Source organism: Peromyscus maniculatus, chromosome 3 (genome assembly GCF_049852395.1).
Source record: "Peromyscus maniculatus bairdii isolate BWxNUB_F1_BW_parent chromosome 3, HU_Pman_BW_mat_3.1, whole genome shotgun sequence".
Lineage (NCBI taxonomy): Eukaryota > Metazoa > Chordata > Mammalia > Rodentia > Cricetidae > Peromyscus > Peromyscus maniculatus.
In genome coordinates this window covers 166,740,901-166,763,754 of record NC_134854.1, presented here as the reverse complement: position 1 = coordinate 166,763,754, position 22,854 = coordinate 166,740,901, and the positions used below count along the sequence as shown (strand labels likewise).

Sequence of the window (22,854 nt, the reverse complement as noted above, 5' to 3'; positions counted from 1 at the left end):
ATTCTAATCATTTTCTGTTTTTAATTGCTTGAAACATGTTTGTGAATCCCATGTATTCAGATTTCCTGTTGTTACAGGAAACTCAAAAATTTTATGTCACACACATTGGTATACTTGTTGTAATTCTAGCACTGAGGAGGCTGAGGCAGGAAGATTTTTGTGAGTTCAAGGCCAGCCTAGGCAACAAAGAAAGACTCTGCTTTACTGCCCCATCATTAATTAATGAACTTGTTAATGCTGATTTTATTACTTTATACAATTACCTCTCTTTGTGTTTCTAAGGGCCTGGGGATATTTTTTTCACGTTAGCCAAGTTTAATACTTAACGTTGTCAATTTAATGAGCTCAGTTATTTGGTGTACCAGACCCCTCTATGATTTCTAGCGTTTTAATTTTGAGGTAAGTCTGGGAAGCAAGCTTATGCTACCTTTGTTATAGCGTTTATTACAGAGTCGGAGAATGGAGCCTGTAGCTTTCAAGACTATCTTAAGAATGTGAAAAGAGTTTCCCAAAGCTTTCGTCATCATCTAATGTGGACTGAGCTACCAGAAGTGGGTCAGCAGTCCTGGAACGCTCCGTGCATTTTTCATTCGAGTAATTAGATTTATAATCATAAAACATTTCCCAGTTCCTCCAGGGTTTCCAAAGGCCGAGTCCTGAGAAATGTTGGCAGGCTTCCCCACCCTGTGCTCATGGCCTTGAACACTCATGTCATGCTCTCATCCGGGATGTGGGCGAGGGACCCAAGGGGCACTCAGTTCAGCCTCACCCCTCGTAGCGTGGTGGATGACCCCGGCGCTGTGATCCCTTTGTCAGCCATGGCTTCAGCAATGGTGGCATCTCTTACAGGGCCAGTGGGAGGAGGTGCTGGGGGCTGCAGCCTCACTCTGCCTCCTCCCAGCACTTGAAGAATTCTCTCTGGACCTCGTTTGCTGCCTGACTATCCACCCAGGATCTTCTGTATCACAGTGCGATGCTGTTAACCTGCTGCCTTCTGAGAACATTCAACAAATCCTCAGTGGCCACGCTCAGTCTGCTGCTGGCTCTCTGACAGCTCTCCCTCCTCAGCCCCCTCCCCTTACCTCATTTAAGAACATGTCTTTCAGTGAGCATTGTTTTATTATTACCCTCTGACCTTATTTACTCTCTCCACCTTTACAAATTTTTGAATTTATTATTATTATTTTTTAAGGCAATGTTCATTTTGTAGCCCTGACTAGCCCAGAGCTCACTATGTAACTTAGGCTGCTCTTGAACTCATAGGAATCCTCCTGCCTCAGCACCCCAAGTGCTGAGGATGCTGGGATTATAGGTGTGAGGCACCATACTTAGCCTTTTCTCTGCCTTGTTTTCTGCCTCTTTATCTTACAGTTTCTGCATCTTCATAATTAGACAAGTTAGAGGAGCAAAGGTTGTGAAATGAGATCTGTGAGCACTCATCTCCAACAGAGGTGAATGCTTCATTAGTGGTTCACATTGAATTCTCTCCCCGCCCTTTGGGCACTTGAGTTTTAAAAAAACCCTTGCATGTTAAGCACCCATAGCCTAGCTCTGTCTCTGCCGTCCTGCTTCAGGGCCAAGCCCTAGGCCCTTCCTTAGTCTACTGTTCCCAATGTTGCTCTGCCCTACACCCCATAAATCCCCATTCACTGGAGTTCCTTTATTCAGTGTGTGTCATAGTCATAGCAGGTTAATAAAAAAGTCACTATGGGGTTTGTCCTTACTTCTGGACTCTATACTCCTCAAGAGCCACGTTTACAACCTGGCTACCTTCAAATGTTATATCAAAAAGTGTTTTTACTTTCTGTGTGCATGTGTGTATATGTGTGAGGGAGGTATGTGCACATGAATGCAGGTCCCTGCAGAAGCCAGAAGAGAGCACTGGATGCCTTGGAGCTGGAGTTAGAGGTGGCTGTGTGCCATCTGAGCTGGGTGCTGGGAGTCAAACTTGAGTTCCCTGTAAGAGCAGCATGTCCCCAGTCCTGTAGGCACCTTTTCCACACCCTCTTCCTCAGGACCTGACTAGCAAACACGGATAAACTTCACAAAGAGTAGCTGGCATGAACTTGCTTCCATCCAGATGCAGCATAAAGACCTTCAAAGCGTTGGGGAGAAGATGGGCAGAGATGGAGGGAGAGGTGGGGGGGGGGAGGAAGGGGGAAGTAGGAAAGGATAAAGATAAGGGAGAGAGAGAGAGAGAGAGAGAGAGAGAGAGAGAGAGAGAGAGAGAGAGAGAGAGAGAGAGAGAGAGAGAGATCCAGATATCCAGATCCTGGCCATGGAATCATAAGAAGCATCATATGCACATGTTCAGTGTCTTGAGAGCTTGCTCTTGTGGGTAGAGAAGAGAATGAAGGTGCAGTGGACTCTGTGGACTCTGAACAGACATGAGGATGCAACAGGAAATCATGTGTGATGCAGTGACCTGGGACAGAGGAATCTGAGCACTGAAGAGGGGGCGGGGCCTGGGGAGGAAGGGAGGGCCATGGAAACAAACAGAACACAGGGGGCAGCTTTTCTAAAGCCTGGGCTACCACAGTGTTTACTGTTCCAGGAAGGAGGCCCTTTGAGAGTGCGGCACACTGGTAATAGCTGTGCTCAGAAAATCGGGCTTATCACAGGAGAATCCACAGCACACCCTCCTGACATCTGGTCCCATGCCTCAGCCCTGCATGTCACCTCCTAACAGAGCGGCCCTTGTTCTCTCAGGCAGATACTTGCTCCTTCCAGGCAATGTTGGGTTCCCCAAGGCTCCCAGCAGAGCCTGGGCCTGAAGGGCTACTTCATTACTGTCCAGCATCAGCCACTGAGATGATGGTAACAGAAATCCAAGGAGACATGAGCACAGTGGAGAAACCCAGGACCCAGCTTTGCAGCCACCTGGCCGGCCTGGCTTCTGGGCAGATGTTAGGACTGGGTCAACTCTGCAGCAGTGGAAACCCAGCCTTTCCATCACAAAAGCAGCTCCAGCATTTTCCTCTCAGCAAAGGAGATTGCCAGTGTGTCTGGGATCCTGTCAGCATTGCCTCTCTAGACCCGCAAGACGCCCTACATGGAGTATCCAGAGAGCAGTTGTGGGGTGTCAGGTTTCCTGGGTTCTAAAACTCGATCCAAGCTCTTTAGAGGAGGAACAGAAGGAGTTCAAGGGTATCCTCTGCTACATAGGAGTTTGAGGCCAACCTGGGCTACAGGAGACCCTGTCTCAAAACCAACCAACCAACTAAAATAAACAACCAAAAAAAAAAAAAAAAGAAAAAGAAAAAGAAAAAGAAAAAAATGCAATCAAAAATTAATTAATTAATTGTGGTCTTTCATTAACACTGACCAACAAAAACATATCCATTTCCTTCATTTTAAAACCGACAAAAACAGGTCAACAAGTGAGAGTTTGTAGTTTACAAATAAGATCTCCAACTGGATCATTTGGGAGATTGACAGCACTGTGGCTGGTGTGTGCCATGACTTGCATTAAAAATTCATTATATCATGTATGAGGGCACATGTATGACAGTGATCTCTGTGAAGGGCACATGTATGACAGTGTCTCTGTGGAGGTCACATGAATAACAGTGTTTGTGTGGAGGGCACATGTATGACAGTGTCTGTGTGGAGGTCACATGTATGACAGTGTTTATGTGGAGGGTACATGTATGACAGTGTCTGTGTGGAGATCACATGTATGACAGTGTTCTCTGTGGAGGTCACATGTATGACAGTGTCTGTGTGGAGGTCACATGTATGACAGTGTCTATGTGGAGGTCACATGTATGACAGTGTCTGTGTGGAGGTCACATGTATGACAGTGTCTGTGTGGAGGTCACATGTATGACAGTGTCTGTGTGGAGGTCACATGTATGACAGTGTTCTCTGTGGAGGGTACATGTATGACAGTGTCTCTGTGGAGGGCACATGTATGACAGTGTCTATGTGGTGGTCACATATATGACAGTGTCTGTGTGGAGGGCACATGTATGACAGTGTCTCTGTGGAGGGCACATGTATGACAGTGTTTGTGTGGAGAGCACATGTATGACAGTGTTTCTGTGGAGGGCACATGTATGACAGTGTCTCTGTGGAGAGCACATGTATGACAGTGTTTGTATGGAGAGCACATGTATGACAGTGTCTCTGTGGAGCTGCTGCTTTCACTTTTCGTGAGTTCTGGGGATGGAACCCTGTTTCCAGGCTTTCCTTCCCCAGCCTGTGACGTGTGTGCGTGCTATGCGAACAGCTGCACCATCTTCGCAGAACGGCGTCTTTCAGTAGCGCTGATGGAACTGATTTGCCGTGTTAACTCTTCCAGTTCATCCTGAGCGTCAGGCTGGATTACCGGATCTCGTACATGCTGTCCATATACAAGAAGGAATTTGGGGAGAACAGTGACAATGGTGATGCCTCTGCCAGCGGCTCCCCGGACACGCTGCTGCCCTCAGGTACCTTTGCGATGGTATTATCATTTGCATTCTGTGTTTTTAGAAATTATCCTAAATAATACTTGTTACTGCTTGGAAGTTCCATGTATTTATAGAATGTATTTCGACCATCTCTATCCATCACCAGCTCCCTCCCGCCCCCACCTGTCTCCCTCCCCAATTCATTTCCCTGTTGGTATCACTGACAACCCTGGAATCCAGTTAGGGCCGCCCACATGAACATGGGTGTGTGGCCATTCACTGGGGCACGGTCAACCCACCAATAGCCATGTCTTCGGAGAGTGGCTCTCCTTCCTCAGCAGCCATCAGTTGCCAATATCCACACTCGATACCACGCTGGGCTGGTCTTGCCGAGGTGACCTCGGCTGCTGTGAGTGGGTGTGTGCACCAGCCGGGCTGCGTCGTCTAACATCTCACAGCACTCCTCCCCGTCTATGGACTCTCTCTGCCCCGTCATCAGTGAGGTTCCCTGCACCTGGGCCTGTGGGAGGTTAGAGAGGACCCGTCCCCGGCTGAGTACTCAGGGTTACAGACTCCGTATCTTCACCAGTGCTCTGCACTGACCATCACCATCACTCGCACAAGAAGAAGCTTCTCTGAGCACAGCTGAGAGCAGCACAGACCCCTGTACATGAACACAAACGTTTCTTCTGTTTCTTCTGTACTGCCATGTTCAGGTCTTGCTGATGTAGGTTGGCTGTGCAGGTTTGCACTCCCACCAGCAGTGGAGGAGTGTTCCCCTTGCTCCACATCCTCTCCAGCATAAGCTGTCTGCAGTGTTTTTGATCTCAGCCATTCTGACAGGTGTAAGATGGTATCTCAGAGTCATTTTGATTTGCATTTCCCTGATGGCTAAGGATGTTGAGCAGTTCCTTAAGTGTCTTTCAGCCATTTGAGATTCTTCTGTTGAGAATTCTCTGTTAAGCTCTGTAGCCCATTTTTTAAATTGGATTGTTCAGTATTTTGAAGTCTAGCTTTTTGAGTTCTTTATACATTCTGGAGATCAGTCCTCTGTCAGATGTGGGGTTGGTGAAGATCTTTTCCCATTCTGTAGGCTGTTGTTTTGTCTTATTGATTGTGTCCTTTGCTCTACAAAAGCTTCTCAGTTTCAACAGGTCCCATTTATTAATTGGGCTCTCAGTGGCTGTGCTACTAGTGTTATATTTAGGAAGTGGTCTCCTGTGCCAATGCATTCAAGACTACTTCCTACTTTCTCTTCTATCAAGTTCAGTGTAACTGGACTTATGTCGAGGTCTTTGATCCACTTGGACTTGAGTTTTGTGCATGGTGATAGACATGGATCTATTTGCAATCTTCTGCATGCTGACATCCATTTATGACAGCACCATTTGTTGACGATGCTTTCTTTTTCCATGGTACAGTTTTGGCTTCTTTGTCGAAAATTATATGTTCATAGGTGTGTGGATTAATGTCAGGGTCTTCAATTCGATCCCATTTGTTCACGCCTCAGTTTTTATGCCAGTACCAAGCAGTTTTTATTACTATAGCTCTATAGTAGATCTTGATGTCAGGGATCATCATGCCTCCAGAGGTTGCTTTATTTTGCAGGATTCTTTTAGCTATCCTAGGTTTTTTTTTGTTTTTTCCATATGAAGTTAAGTATTGTTCTTTCCAAGACTGTGTTGGGATTTTGATGGGGATTGCATTGAATCTGTAGATTGCTTTTGGTAAGATTGCCATTTTTACTATGTTAATTCTACCTATCCATGAGCATGGGAGATCTTTCCATTGTCTGATATTTTTAATTTCTTTCTTCAGAGACTTAAAGTTCTTATCATACAGGTCTTTCATTTGCTTAGAGTTACTCCAAGGTATTTTATATTATTTGTGGCTATTGTAAAGGGTGATGTTTCTCTGATTTCTTTCTCAGCCCGTTTGTCATTTGTATATAGGAGGGCTACTGATTTTTTTTGAGTTAATCTTGTATCCTGCCACCTTACTGAAGGAGTTTATCAGCTGATAAGTAGATGCTGGATGTGAGGCAAGGGATGGCCAGACTGCAACCCGCAGCTCCAGAGAGGCTGGCTGGAGGGACCCTAGGAGGGACACATGGATGGCCCAGCGAAGGGGAAGTGGATGAGATCTGGATGAGCAGACTGGGAGTGGGGTGGGTGGGGTGGTGGAGGGCGAGGAGTGGGGGATGAGAACATAGGGAAATGGAAACAACTAGTAAAAACAGTTAATGAATAAAGAAGCTGTGAATTTGGAAGAGACCAAAGGAGGGATATGTAGAAGTGCTTTGAGGGAAAGTGAATTGTGATATGATTATATTATAATTTCAAATATAAAATACTTTTTAAAAGATTAAAAAAACTCTGTCTCAAAAAATAAAAAAAGAATAAATTTTAAAAAAGTAAGCATTTAAAAAGCTTTTCGGCAGCACAGGCATTTCGTAAGCAGCAGTGGGGTCCAGGAGAGGGCCTGTGATCTCCCTCCTGCTGTGCAGCCTCCTGTCAGTCAAAGGGTGCTGGTTGCCCCACACCCATCTGCCGCCACTGCAGCCACGGCACAACCTGCCAGCATGTCAGGTTGCAGTGTGCAGGGTCCAGCACTGGGTGGGACGTGCAGTGTTTCCTCCCCACACAGCACCTTTCGGCTCCGTGGAGGCTGGCCCGCCGGAGAGCCAGTGTCCTGCTCCGTGGAGGCTGGCCGGCCGGAGAGCCAGTGTCCTGCTCCGTGGAGGCTGGCCCGCCGGAGAGCCAGTGTCCTGCTCCGTGGAGGCTGGCCGGCCGGAGAGCCAGTGTCCTGTGGAGCTGGTGTCTCTGCTGTCTTCAGCTGTTTAGTTTTGGGGCAGCCAAGAGCAAATAATAATGTATGTTGTTTGGGCCCTGGGGCCTGCTCTCATGGATCAACAACTCACAGGGAGGTAGTCTGTGCCTTGCACTGAGACTTTAATTTAATAACCCATGTTTTCGAGAAGTAGCACTGTCTACTCATTCTGTTCAAATTACATATGTACATACATATATGTGTGTATGTGTACATGTGTGTTGTCTATATATATGTGTGTGTGTGGGTATATGTATATGTATACATATACGTATATATACATGTGTGTGCATGCACACATGCACATATGTGTATGCATATGTATATATGTATATACATATGCATATATGTATATAGATGTGTGCGTTTGTATGTGTAATACATGTATATATACATATATGTGTATGCATAGATGCATGTATATATGTGCATGTATATATACACATGTATACATGCATGTGTTGTATATATATATGTATGTGTGTGCATGTTTGCATTTAAATTAGCTTACAAAATAATGGCTTGCCATAAGGCTTCTTCGTGATCCTTGATTTTTTCATTCTGCTTTAAAGACCCCAAGCACCTTTCATATCTATCTTAAAGCAAAAGCATTTCTGTGTCAGAAGATGACACTCTCTGCCAGTTGAAACTGGGTATTTGCTGGATTTGGCACTGTGCCCGACGCGCCTGTCCCGCAGCTGCCCGCGCTGTGGCTGGCAGAGGTGCTGTTATGCGCTTCCCCGATGATGAAAGCCGGGTGGGGCGGTGACTGGGAAGATCAGTCACTGTTGCTGTGACAAAGCAATTAAAGGGCAGAGGTTTTGTGTGGAATGGGCAGCAAGGGGCGGGGCAGCACGGGTGACCGGTCATGTGTCTCCACAGTCAGGAGGCGGGGAAAGGTGGTTGATGGTGCTCCGCCCACTCTGACCTCTTCAGTACAGGACCCCGGCCCTTGGGGTACCACCCACATTTAGGGGGATCTTCCCACCTCAATCAAACCTTCCTCGAAACATCCTCACAGGGGCAGCCAGGGTGTTTCCATGGTGATCTAAACTCAGGCAGGTTGACAGCGAGGGCTACCACAGTCATCAAAGCCCCGGACCCCTGAGACCTCTTCAGCTGCAGAGTCTGAATCCTTTGCACATTCTGTTCTTTTGGTGAAAATCTGAGAACAGTGTCCACGCCTGGATCAAAGAGCAGCGTCAAGTGCAGCTGAGAAGGCGTTTGGGGCAAGCCGTGGTCAGCCAGAGAACAAAGAGGAAGGACCCCGAAGGCTTGCCTGTGGTGGTGCCGGGGCCTGGTGTCCTTGCTTTGGAATCCTACCTCATGCTTAAAGATCTAAATGTTTCTGAGAATTGGAACACAACCTGAAAGAGCATAAAGAATGGCTGTAAAAATGTGAGGCTGTAGAAAGGACTTTGTGAAGACAGAAATATTAACTCTCCTTTCTCCTGGTTGGGCCGGGTCAGTCCCGGTGGGCTGTCAGCTACATCTGAGGACAGCCAGCCAGTTAACAGAGCTCTTCTGAGGCTGCAGTTGTGTATAGATGGGAAGCTCCTGGACGGCGTTAGGAGCCATCTCCTCCACCCGTCAGCCAGTCAGACAAGAACAGCCCACTGACTGCTCGTGGGGTGAGAATGAGACCAGAGCATGGCCTCACCACCCGCCCCTGCTCTGCAGCCTGCCTTCCCTGCAGACCAGCAGCCACCATGCCACCCCTGACACCCCTGCAGCACCACGGTTTCCCAGAAGTGCGGAACCCCAAAGGGCTGTTTCCAGGAACCATCAGGCCGAACCAGAAAGTCATGCTGGCGGCTGCATTGACAGAAACGTAACCGTTATTGACTCCCAGAAGCCAGACTTCTAGAAATAGGAGCTCTGAGTGTCGGTAAAGCACACAAGCAAAGGTTAAAGGCACCCCAGAAACTCCTCTCTCAGGTGGAGCCAATTGCTCTCCTGTGACATCGCTAGTGCACCCTGTGTGTGTGTTTGTGTAGGAATACACACACGTGTTTGACACATCAAATACACACATACATACACTTATAAATCAGAGCACCTTTGTAAAGATGGCTGTTGATCTGCTAATACATTTGATGGCAGTAATGTAAGCACGGTATATGTAATGCAAGCACAGCTTTTATTAAAGTGTTAAAGGGGGAGATAGTGCATTTGCAGCCTGGATTCAATATTCAGCATCTGAATATATACACACGCGTGCAGGGACTTCAGTTAAGATGCTCAAGTTTGTTCCAGTTTGCTGTGATAAAATACTCCAATAAAAAGCAATTAAGGGGCCGGGCGGTGGTGGCGCACGCCTTTAATCCCAGCACTCGGGAGGCAGAGCCAGGCGGATCTCTGTGAGTTCGAGGCCAGCCTGGGCTACCAAGTGAGCTCCAGGAAAGGCGCAAAGCTACGCAGAGAAACCCTGTCTCAAAAAACCAAAAAAAAAAAAAAAAAAAAAAAAAAGCAATTAAGGGAAAAAGGGGTTTGTTTCAGTCTCTGTTTCCAGGTTATGGCCCATCATCACAGGGAAGTCACAGAACATGTCCTTGAGAGAACGGGTCATATGTCCACACCCAGGATGAGAGAGAAGTCAATGTGCACATGCTTGCCCGCTTGAGCTCTGCTTGACTTCTGTACGGCTCAGGACCTCCTACCTGGGGAATGGTGCCACCCGTGGTGGGCTGGATCTTCCCACATTAGTAATCACAACAGCCCTCGACATCCTAACGCAATATTCCTCATTGAAATGCTTTCCTAGGTGATTCTACATTGTGTCTAGTTGACAAAGCACCATCACACTGATTTAAGTGGAACTATATTGTAATTTTCTGAACTGTTAACATTTGGTGTCACAAAAAGTATGGAAATAAAAAACATCTTCAAGTAAATGACTATGAACATGAATTAAAACAAAATGAAGACTTTCTGTATTGTCTTCACAGCTATTGTTCCCGACATTGACGAGATTGCAGCTCAGGCAGAAACCATGTTCGCTGGCAGGTACTGTAATGAGTCTTTGTCTTATATGCGGATATGTCTCACCTAGAATTTTATCCATAGTTTGCTACCATTCGTCTTTTTATACGTATTTAGATACTCCAATTGCTGCTAACATAATTTCTGCCAGAAATGAAGCTCGGAATTTACTCTAGAAGAAAGAGTATGACTCTTACTTAAATCACCTTAAAAAATGGGAGAAAAGTTCTACATACTTAATTCTCTCAGAATTAGCTTTTCTTTCCTTAGATGATGGCAGCACACAGATGCCCGTCAGCCCCCACAGAAACAGCGTGGTATCTCTTAACACATTGTGTCCCAGAGTCCTAGGTAGCGGAGGCAGAAAGTGGTGTCTTTTGATGTCATCCTTAACTTTATGAGTGAGAAATCAGACATTTCATGTCAGTTGGAAGTGTCCACAGGGGAAGAAAATGACCGCTCTCCTCTGCTGCCACATCCCTGGCATGTATTGTCGTCAAGTTTCATTTTCAGAAATGATATAATAGCAATCAAAATGAGCAAGTAAATCTCAGGTAGAATTACTGACATTCATTTTTATTAGACTTTAGATAATCTGAGGAGATAAAAATGTCTACACTGAGCTCCCTACTGCCTCTTTTTCCTAGAGAGGGAAAAAGAATTAAAAATTAACTGTCAGGTGCACAGTTCCATGCTAGCCTGGGCTACATAGTGAGGCTCTGTCCAGGGGGGAGGGAAGGGAGAAAAGAGGAAGGAGGGAGGAGGGAAGGGAGGTAGGAGGGAAGGGAGGAACGAAGGAGGGAGGAGGGAAGAGGGAAGAAGGAAGAAGGAGGAAGGACAGAGCTCCCAGAAGATCCATCATCTAGTGAACATTTGTTATAGTCTTGTTTTTCTACTGTTATGATTTCTGATTGAAATATTTATTATTCTGGGGAAGAAAGATAAAGCCAGTCTATGATCTTAACACACCAACATGAGCTGCATAATGTCACTTTGGCCAATGACAGCTCCAGGTGACAGATCCGTGATAGAACTGTGTTCTATAAAATGGAAGAACTAAAAAGTTCCTAGAGACGAGGGACTTCACAGCCATCCAGTTGTCAGAGTGCAGTGTGCTAGTGTGTTGTCTGTGGAGGAGCTTGTGGACAGCGCCACACAGCCAACTGTGTCAGTGTGTGGTCACAAGCAGGATGGAGTACTTGAGTGTGACTGTTACTTGCTTATGTAGTGAATATACTCTTAACTATAATTTTGGTGTGTGCATGTGTGTGTGCATGTGTGTGCATGTGTGTGGATGCATGTGTGCATGTGTGTGAGAGAGTATGCATGTGTGTGAGAGAGTATGCATGTGTGTGTGTGAGAGAGAGAATGTGTGCATGCATGTATGTGAGAGTGTGTGTATGTGTCAATGTATATGTGAGTGTGTGAACGTGTGTAAGTACATGTATGTGTGAGTGTGTGTATGTGAGAGAATGTGTGCGTGCATGTGTGTGAGTGTGTGTGATCAGCAGCAGCAGCTCATGCCCCTTGTCTCCTGATTGCATCACTTCTCTTGTGCTGCCTTGTTCATCGTGATCCTAGAATCAATAAATTATCATCTGTCATCTATGTATCTATCATCTATTTATATATCTGCATAGACCTATCATTTTAAAGTCATCTGTGTGTCTGCCTATCATCTATGTATATTTATGTATCTTGTCTATCAATCATGTTTATGAGTGTATGCATCTCTGGCTCTATCATGTGCCATATACCTAGCTGTCTGTGTATCAGTTCTATATGTCAGTCATGTGTGTGTATCTATCTACTGTCTGTGTTCTATGCATCTATCTATCATCTATCTCTCTATCATATCTATCTTCCCCCACCTACGTAACCCACACATATTACATGACGTAGGTGCATGATAGGCTATGCAGGCTTTCATAATGCCCTCTACAATGCTTACTCAACCACAAAGTCACGTAAGGGTTGCTTCCGGGGGCGCAGCCCATCAGCAAGCCCCAGTGGAATCTGTTCCCAGTCCCGCTGGGCCACCAAGCCACAGAGCCCCGTGGTGATGGCTGTGCCTTTGTGACTGTCCCGCCCCACTTGCCGTGTGGTGATCTGGTCTCTGGCCATTGGTCGACATTGTCAGTAAATGCTTTCGCAGAAGGGGGATTCTTTGAGGGATGAGGAGATGAGTGGAAGAGCAAGGAGGACAAAGAGGGCAGTGGACAAAGAACTATGTATGAAAATGTCACAATGAAACCCATCATTTTATATGCTAGATGACAATGAAAATGACTTAGGGATCACTCAGCGCTTGTTTTTCCTGTGTTGGTGACTAACTCTTGAGACTGGCTGAGGAACCATCTTTGTCATTGTTATGTCATCAGTTATATAAGATTAGGAAGTGACAATGTCTCCCTCTCATCTCTTATTTTGAGAAAACAAGGGTTTAAGTTTAAAAACACATACAGTTGAAATGACTTTAATATAGATATCATGTGATGTGTTATTTTAGAATTACTTTTGGTTTCATAGAAAGGAAAAAACTCCAGTTCAGCTTGACGATGAAGGAGGCAGGACATTCCTGCGGGTCCTCATCCACCTCATCATGCACGACTACCCTCCGCTGCTCTCGGGAGCCCTGCAGCTGCTGTTCAAACACTTCAGCCAGAGAGCGGAAGTGCTGCAGGCCTTTAAACAGGTGAGCTGGGGCTGGGCGCCTGCTTGCCTGGCACATGGGATCTGGGTTCGGTCCTCAGCTCTGTACCAAGAAAATGAACACTGAAGATTGAGGGCTGTGGAATTCTGAAAGTGTTTGTAACCACACCCTGATGGTAGCTGCAGATGAGGCTGTGTTCCTCAGACCCTGTTCCTTGTTGTTGAGACAGGGTCTCACTCTGTAGCACAGGCTGGCTCAGAGTTCAATATATTGCTCAGATTGACCTTGAACTCTTGGCAATCCCCCTGCCTTTGCCACTGGAGTGCTGGAATTGTAGGCATGCAATACAATACCTAGTTTGTTATTTTTGTTTTGAAAGATAGATGTGGTCTTGTCTGTGTGTAGACAGGACCTGCTTTAGAATGAGTCTCTCACAAGGGATCTTCAGTCAGTATCTTTATAAAAGTGACACACTCTAAAATTTAGGAGGTTCTGGGGAACAGTAACCTATTAGAAGTCTTGTTGCCACTGCCGTTATTTTGGCTACAGAATTTAATGATGAATCTGGCAAGCTGTAGCTTCAAAATAAATATCTTGTGATAAAAAAAAGCTGAACCTCCAAAGAAAGGAACTGTAATGGGGGATCCAGTCTGTCCCCCATGATGGGGATCTGGCCTGTCTCCTGTGATGGAGATCCTGTCTGTCCCCTACCTGTGATAGGGATCCAGTCTGTCTCCCATGATGGGGATCCAACGTGTCCTGTGATGGGATCCAGTCTATCTTGTGATGGGGATCCAGTCTATCCTGTGATGGGGATCCAGTCTGTCCTGTGATGGGGATCCAGTCTATCCTGTGATGGGGATCCAGTCTATCCTGTGATGGGGATCCAGTCTATCCTGTGATGAGATCCCATCTATCCTGTGATGGAGATCCAGCCCATTCCCCATGATGTTTGGGTTGCACACTAATCTCTCATGATCACTTGCATGTATGAGTAGGTCACTGATGTTTTGTGTTTGGTGGAGTGCGGACCTGTATTAGGAAGCTTTTTGGGAAGATGCTAACAGATATGAAGGAGTTAAATGGTAATCATCTAGATGCACATGTTTTACAAGTATGTGCCATGTAGTATGTATAAATTACAATTGTATGGTCCTCTCAAGTTCTGAAACTGTCTATACTAGCAAATGTGTATTGTAGCCATTAATGTTTTCTTCCATGGGTTTTTATGTTTTGACTTTTCAGACAGATACATGTATAGACAACCTCAGGAAAATGAACTTGAACCATGAAATTAGAGATCATCTTGTACAAGATTTGTTTACTTTTGTTTTTTGTGTATGGGTGTTTGCACTCATCTAAGTACATGCACCTTATGTGTGCAGTACCATGGAGGCCAGAAGAGGGTTCAGATCACTTGGAACTGGAGTTGCAGGAGATTGGAGTCCCATGTGGATTCCAGGAACTGAACTCAGGTCCTCTGCAAGAGCTGCAGGTGCCCTTAATCCCTGGGCCATTTCCCCAACCCCCTAAACTTTTATGTTAAATTTCTTATCAGAATTTTAAAAGATTTTTGAGAGTACACATCTAAGAATTCCTTTTCACAGGTGAATATTTGGTTGGAGTTCATGAATATTTGCAGGTTTTCAGTCAATATGCACATAAATATCCATAAGTGTTCTGTAAGTGTTGAACTTCAACTAATGAGTGTTTAAAGATGGGATTTCAGAGCCGGGCGTTGGTGGCGCACGCCTTTAATCCCAGCACTCGGGAGGCAGAGCCAGGTGGATCTCTGTGAGTTCGAGGCCAGCCTGGGCTACCAAGTGAGCTCCAGGAAAGGCGCAAAGCTACACAGAGAAACCCTGTCTCGAAAAACCAAAAAAAAAAAAAAAAAAAAAAAAAAAAAAAAAGATGGGATTTCAGATGTACAGGCTACAGAAAGCTGTGACACAGTTTTGAGGGATGCAGTTCTTCTGTGTTTAGGTGCAGCTACTGGTGTCAAACCAAGATGTTGATAACTACAAGCAAATTAAGGCGGATCTTGACCAACTTCGGCTGACGGTGGAAAAATCTGAGCTGTGGGTTGAGAAGAGCAGCAGCTATGAGAATGGAGAGATTGGTGAAGGACAGGCCAAAGGAGGTGAAGAGACGAATGAGGTTTGTTGTCAAGTCACTCTTGGGAAGAAAATCCCTTGTGTGTCTGTGCACCCCATGCATGTAGTGCCCACACAGGCCAGAAGGGGCGCCATACCCCTGGAACTGGGGACAGGGAGGGTTAGGAACCAAACCTGGGTCCTGTGGAAGAGCAGCCGCTGCTCTTACTCTTAAGCCAGGGATCGAGTCCCCACTTAAAAAAAATAAAGACACCAACAGTTTTCCTGGTAATACTTATATGAAAGCTAATTATCATAATTGGTAGTTTCCAGAAAGCCTGCCTAGCGTTCCGCTTGGGTGTGTTTAATCTTCAGGAATGTAAATGGTGTGGGGCGGCTCTCCCACTGCAGCGTTGGGAATACTCAGGGTACTCCGGGTTGTAGGATGGCGGCACAGAAAGTGGCAGTTAAATATTAATATTAAATATTAATATTAAATATTAAAAGTGCTGAGGGGTCAGGAGGTGGAGTTGAAGTGGTGGCATCCACTTCAGGTCTGGGATGGTGGCTTAGCTGTAACTCTTCACTTTGTCTTTTATACATTTTAAAAGTGTCAGTGGAATATAGACTTTATAGTCCATGCTTGTCTGAGGATCAGGTAGGGCCATGGGGCGGGGATAAATTCTTCCATAGCTCATTTCTGAGGTAAGGAAGAAGTTGGCATGTTCAGTGTGTTGTTACATGTGGAATCTCCTTCCAACTGTCACAAAAGCTTTAGGGATGGCGATCAGGCTGCCTTTTTAAGTTCAGTAAGCTAAAGCTTGGAAAACCCCAGGCTCCCTGAGGCTGGGAATCTGGGACTCAGCCAACATTTGGACGGTAAGATCTAGGTTCTGTAAGATTGCACTTTCTGACATAGTGTTAACAGGTTGCTATGCTTTCACAAATTACAATACCTCTTCCTTTTGAAAAGTCATATTTTATATGTGTTGCTTCTCATCTGACTTAAACTTGGCTGTCTGAGTTATTTCAGTCGGGGTCTTCAGATGGGCTGTGAGATGGCCCAGCAGGCAATGGGACTCGACGCCAAGCCTGTGGATCTGAGTTCAATCCGGGGCTCCTACAGCCTAACCTTAGCCTACTGTACTCTCGATGAAAGTTACAAAAGAGAAATGTCTCTCTTGTAAGAATTTATATGAGGGGGCTGGAGAGATTGCTCAGCCGTTAAGAGCACTGGCTATTTTTCCAGAGGGTCTGGGTTCAATTCCCATCACCCACATGGCAGCTTACAACTGTCTGTAACGCCAAGATCTGACATTCTCGCACAGACTTATATGCAGACAAAACACCAATGAACGTAAAAAAAATATTAAAGAAAACAAAAAGAATTCAGATTAGCTGTGGCGGGGAATGAGACTGGCAATCCGTGGCCTTCATTTTCCATTTACTGAGGGAAGACAGAGAGAGTCCTTCTTTCATTGTATGGTGAGTATGCTACCCCATTGGAAGCTTCTCAGGTGCTTCTCATACATATGAGAAAGAAGAGGAACATATGGGTTAATTGCATATACTCTCAAGACAAAGATGTATAGCTTATGGTATAAAAATTAATTTTCTAGGGGATTCCAATGAGTGAGTAGTGAAGCTGATGCTTAATCGCTGAATTCCAGATTTATTGATTCAAGAAAGGGAAATCATTTTAGGCACGTTGATTAGAAGGTTGGTTTAATATGAAGAATTAAATATTTGGGAAATCTAGAGTTTGGGGCTGCCATTGGACTGTTGACCTCCAGGTCGGATGATTGCAGTGCTGAGTGGAGATTTCGTTTGGAGTCAAGAGGCTGCGTGGTGGCCATGTCTGCGGCCACTGCCGCCACCATGGACCGGTTCTTTGAAAGCGTGGGATGTGACAGTGAATACCAAGCTCTTAGTCACATCTGCTGGAATTTTCCGTTTGGCTCCCCCAGTTCCTGGGAGATGCCTTGCAGGTTCCTCCTGGCATTTAGGTTGCACAGGAGCCTCATCTCACTGGCACGGCTGAACTGGATTCAGAGTCGTCACTGCAGGGGAGCTGGAGAGACCGGCGTTAGCTGCAGGCAGAGCTAAGTGGATATAAAGGGAGACAGTCTCAGTTAATAACCAGAGCAGAGATGATAATGTAGAGGCCATCAGTGGGTGTGGGAGGGCTGGAGCCAGACACCCCAGGATCTACTGCTCAGCATATGTGCAACTCAATGTAGCTTGCTTTGATTTTCCAAGATTTATTTTTATCATTTGCAACACGGACAGTACAGTGTACTGTGAGGTGTCAGTGAGCAAAACCTTGACGGGGTGTGTGTGTTGGTGTGCTGGTTAGGGTGTGTGTTGGTGTGCTGGTTAGGGTGTGTGTTGGTGTACTGGTTAGGGTGTGTGTTGGTGTGCTGGTTAGGGTGTGTGTTGGTGTGCTGGTTAGGGTGTGTGTTGGTGTACTGGTTAGGGTGTGTGTTGGCGTGCTGGTTAGGGTGTGTGTTGGTGTACTGGTTAGGGTGTGTGTTGGTGTGCTGGTTAGGGTGTGTGTTGGTGTACTGGTTAGGGTGTGTGTTGGTGTGCTGGTTAGGTGTGTGTGTGTGTTGGTGTGCTGGTTAGGGTGTGTGTTGGTGTACTGGTTAGGGTGTGTGTGTTGGTGCACTGATTAGGGTGTGTGTGTTGGCATGCTGGTTAGGGTGTGTGTTGTTGTACTGGTTAGGGTGTGTGTTGTTGTGCTGGTTAGGGGTGTATGTGTTGGTGCACTGGTTAGGGGTGTGTGTTGGTGTACTGGTTAGGGTGTGTGTTGGTGTACTGGTTAGGGTGTGTGTTGGTGTGCTGGTTAGGGTGTGTGTTGGTGTGCTGGTTAGGGTGTGTGTTGGTGTACTGGTTAGGTTGTGTGTTGGTGTACTGGTTAGGGGTGTGTGTTGGTGTACTGGTTAGGGTGTGTGTTGTGTACTGGTTAGGGTGTGTGTTGGTGTACTGGTTAGGTTGTGTGTTGGTGTACTGGTTAGGGGTGTGTGTTGGTGTACTGGTTAGGGTGTGTGTTGGTGTGCTGTTAGGGTGTGTGTTGGTGTGCTGGTTAGGGTGTGTGTTGTTGTACTGGTTAGGGTGTGTGTTGTTGTGCTGGTTAGGGGTGTGTGTGTTGGTGTACTGGTTAGGGTGTGTGTTGGTGTACTGGTTAGGGTGTATGTGTTGGTGTACTGGTTAGGAGTGTGTGTGTTGTCATGCTGGTTAGGGTGTGTGTTGTTGTACTGGTTAGGGTGTGTGTGTTGGTGTGCTGGTTAGGGTGTATGTGTTGGTGTACTGGTTAGGAGTGTGTGTGTTGGCATGCTGGTTAGGGTGTGTGTTGTTGTACTGGTTAGGGTGTGTGTTGGTGTGCTGGTTAGGGGTGTATGTGTTGGTGCACTGGTTAGGGTGTGTGTTGGTGTACTGGTTAGGGTGTGTGTTGGTGTACTGGTTAGGGTGTGTGTTGGTGTACTGGTTAGGGTGTGTGTTGGTGTGCTGGTTAGGGGTGTGTGTTGGTGTACTGGTTAGGGGTTTGTGTTGGTGTACTGGTTAGGGTGTGTGTTGGTGTACTGGTTAGGTTGTGTGTTGGTGTACTGGTTAGGGGTGTGTGTTGGTGTACTGGTTAGGGTGTGTGTTGGTGTACTGGTTAGGGTGTGTGTTGGTGTACTGGTTAGGTTGTGTGTTGGTGTACTGGTTATGGGTGTGTGTTGGTGTACTGGTTAGGGTGTGTGTTGGTGTGCTGGTTAGGGTGTGTGTTGGTGTGCTGGTTAGGGTGTGTGTTGGTGTACTGGTTAGGGTGTGTGTTGGTGTACTGGTTAGGGTGTGTGTTGGTGTACTGGTTAGGGTGTGTGTTGGTGTACTGGTTAGGGTGTGTGTTGGTGTGCTGGTTAGGTGTGTGTGTGTTGGTGTGCTGGTTAGGGTGTGTGTTGGTGTGCTGGTTAGGTGTGTGTGTGTTGGTGTGCTGGTTAGGGTGTGTGTTGGTGTGCTGGTTAGGGTGTGTGTTGGTGTGCTGGTTAGGGGTGTGTGTTGGTGTACTGGTTACGGTGTGTGTTGGTGTGCTGTTAGGGTGTGTGTTGGTGTACTGGTTAGGGTGTGTGTGTTGGTGTGCTGGTTAGGGGTGTGTGTTGGTGTACTGGTTAGGGTGTGTGTGTTGGTGTGCTGGTTAGGGGTGTGTGTTGGTGTACTGGTTAGGGTGTGTGTGTTGGTGTACTGGTTAGGGTGTGTGTTGGTGTACTGGTTAGGGTGTGTGTTGGTGTACTGGTTAGGGTGTGTGCTGGTGTACTGGTTTGGGGTGTGTGTTGGTTTGCTGGTTAGGTTTTTTTTTATGTCACTTTGACACAAGCTTGGATCATCTGGGAATAGAGACCCTCAACTGAGGAAATACCTCCACCAGATTGACCGCCGGAAGGAAAGTCTGTATGGATGTTTCTTGATCAGTAATTAATGTGGGAGGGCCTAGCCCATAGAGGGCAGGTCTACCCTGGGCAGGTCGTCCTGGGTTTTATGAAAAAGCAAGCGAGTGCGCCAGGAAGCTGCACTCCTCCATGGCCTTGGCATCATTTCCTATATTCAAGCTCTCGCCCTTAGTTTTCACCCTGGCTTCTCCTCATGATGGGCTGTGGCAAATATGATTAAATAATCTCTTCCTCCCCAGGTTACTTTCAGTTATGACATTTATCACAGGAATAGAAAGAATAGTGAACAGTCAGTCAGTTAACATGGCCTCAGTGGACAGTCATCAGTTATCATGGCCTCAGTGGACAGTCAGTTAACATGGCCTCAGTGGACAGTCAGTTAACATGGCCTCAGTGGCCTTGAACAACTGACAACAAATAGTAAACTGAGATTAGATACCAAAAAAGCAAGCAATAAAGCTCCAACTTCATTTATTTTTTAATATTTGTGTTTATGTGTGTGTGTGTGTCTAAGAGAGAGAGAGAGAGAGAGAGAGAGAGAGAGAGAGAGAATATGCCTTGGGTATATGGGTGCTTGAAGAGGCCAGAAGAGGATGTTGGAGCCCCTGGAACTGGAGTTACAGGTGGTTGTGAGCTGCCCAGTATGGGTGCTGGGACTTGAACTCAGGTCCTCTGCAAGAGCAGCAGGTGCTCTTAGCTGTTGAGCCATGTCTCAAGCCCTTGCAACTTTAATTCATTACTTCAATCTCATCATCAAGGACCAATGGGCTTCATTCTGAGGCTGCCCCTTCTGACTGTATCCTAGCAACAACATTCTGTGTCAGATCTGTGACACCACCTGTTAGAACAAAAGGGTGTTTCCGAGCCTCCTGTCCCAGGAGTCCTTCTGGTACCTTCTTTGAAGCCTAGACACACATCACCACTAAACCAGTGGGCCAAGACAGCTGTGTTAATTTGTGTTTGTGGTCAACTTGACACCAGCTAGAGTCATCTGGGAAGAAGGAACCTTACCTGAGAGATTGCCCCATCAGATTGGCCTGGGGACATGTCTGTGGGAAATCATCTTGCCTGTTCGTTGATATAGGAGAGTATAGTGTACTGTGGGGGACACCATTCCTGGGCAGGTGGTCCAGGGCTCTATTAGGAAGCCAGCTAAGCATGTTCCTGTGAAGGGAGTCAACAAGGAGCGTCCTTTCATGGTTTCTGCTTCAAGTTGCCTCAGTGATGACCTGCAGCGTATGCTGGATAAACCCTTTGCCCCTTATGTTGAATGTGGTAAGAGTCCGACTTGAACAGCATATATCTTAAGAAATAGAACACTACTGGTAAGAAACCACCATTCCTTAGATTACCCCCATGAGTTTGTTAGCTTCCTCGCTTAATGGTCTTCTCCTGTGTATGTGTATTTATGAAACACAAGAAATACATGGGAAATACGTCAGGCTGTTAGAGGTCAGCTGTCTCTATCCTTGTTGAGTATGGCAACAGTTCCTCTATATGCTCTAGTTTGTACTGGTGCATTGTTACACATGGCTTTTTAGTCACTGGTGATGGACTTCTGGACTCTGCAGTGCTGATGTTTAAGGAAATTTGCGATTGAAAGCAGTGCTATTGTGATGGTTTTCACATGCCTCTTCCTCTTGTGCCTATTCAAGGCGTGCTTCAGGTACATGCTTAGGAGCCAGCCTCCCATGGGCACTGTCCCGGCCCATGCCAGTTATTTTCCACAGAGCGAGTGTTTTCTTCCACCAGTGTGTGAGAGTCGCCATACCTCCCGTCATCATTACTGTTGGTGTGCATGACAACTGCCACTGCTATTATTTGGATTCCACCAGGTGACTCTCTTTTTCATGTCGCCTTACTTCTTCAGCTTAGACAAAGCTAAGTTCTGTTTAGGCAGGCAATGAGTTCCTGTTTGTCCACAGGTACCAGATAATCATGCTGGATTGTGGAGGTGGCTCAGTGGTTAACACACTTGCCACACAATGTGAGGGCCAGGAGTCTGGATGTCTAGACTACTTAAAAGCTGCAGGAGCACAGCAGGTGGCCTGTAATTCCAGCATCGAAAGGCAGAACTGGGGAGTCCCCAGAGCAAGCTGGCCAGCCAGGCTAGCCATACAGATGAGCTGTGGGTTGGACTGACTGACCCCGCCTCAGTGAATAAGGTCTGAGAGCAATCGAGACGATTCCAGACACAGCCTTGGCTTCCCTGTGTAAATCCTGTCTTCTGTCCCCATTGCGGCCATGAAGAGGTTTGCTGTGTGTTAAACAGCTGTATTTTAATTTTGAAACTCCAGCTAAGTCTGTATCAAACCTTAGTTTACTATTAGTATGCCTGTTGCTAATACATGGATGTAAACATGGATCTGTAAGTTTTTGTTTCATCTTTCTCAAACCTGTTACCTTGCAGTAAACACGAATAGTTTAAACTCGTGCATGTGTGTTTTCACCCACATCTTCTTTGAAGTTTACCACACCAGCTGGAATTGAACGTTGGCCATTATGCTTTTTTGTAACTGAAAATAGACTTTTTTGCACTTGTTTGGTGGTTTTCATCACAGGTTACTGCTTTTTAAATTCTCAGGTTCATGTCTACTTGATGTTCTGTGTGCACTGCTTCTCGACATGAGGGAGCTGGGAGTCGCTTTTCTAATTTATAAAATTTCTATTTGCTAAGGTTTGTTTTTTATGTGAAGGTGTCTTTTGCCTACATGTGTGTCCGTGTGCCCATGTGTGCCTGATGTCTGTGGTGTCAGAAGAGGGCATCAGGTCCCCTGGAACTGGAGTTACAGGAGGTTGTGAGCTGCTGTGTGGGTGCTGGGAACTGAATGGGTCCTCTGCAAGTGTAACCAGAGCTCTTAACTGCTGAGCCATCTTTCCAGCTCCATTTGGAAATGTCTTAGGAATGCTTATTTCATTTTATTTCTGTTCATTTTGATTATGAGTTCTTGCCTTTTTTTTTTTTTTTTTTTTTTTTTTACAGACTGCATTTTCAGAACAGTTTTGGGTTTAGAGGGAAATTTCACACGAATAACACAGGGTTCTCATGCACTTCCTGCCTCACTTTATTGACGGTCCACAGTCTCTGCAGCACACCATACACATGGTTCTGAAAATGAATAATGTCACCTACAACATCCTCAGAGTGGAGCCACTGTCCTGACAGTCCCTGCACTTCACCCATCCACCTCTCCACACGGAGTCCCTGGAGACTCTGGAGTGTCACCTTTTGCAGAATGCAGTGTGGTTGGGCCATATAACAATGGGTTTCTTTGACTTAATATATTTATAACATTTCTCCATAATCCCACATAGACAGATCACATTGATCTCTGTAATAGTCCATGTGTGGGTGTTCTATTGTTTTTCTCTGAGTACATATCCAGCTAAGGACTTCTTTTTGGTTGTGAGATATTATAGCTGTTTGCTTGTAGATTCTGAGCCTGTATGTTTTGATATCCTGTAGATAGAAGTAG

General features: G+C 46.0%; 1 protein-coding gene across 1 annotated transcript in view; it reads left to right on the top strand.

The window, feature by feature from the left end:
- Itpr2 (inositol 1,4,5-trisphosphate receptor type 2) overlaps positions 1–22,854 on the top strand; it is a 419,948-nt gene that overhangs the window by 158,792 nt on the left and 238,302 nt on the right. The window contains exons 23-26 of the mRNA XM_006986630.4: positions 4,304–4,433; positions 10,172–10,229; positions 12,735–12,900; positions 14,842–15,015. Coding sequence (XP_006986692.1) covers positions 4,304–4,433; positions 10,172–10,229; positions 12,735–12,900; positions 14,842–15,015 — 528 coding nt within the window. The remainder of the gene's footprint in view (positions 1–4,303; positions 4,434–10,171; positions 10,230–12,734; positions 12,901–14,841; positions 15,016–22,854) is intronic.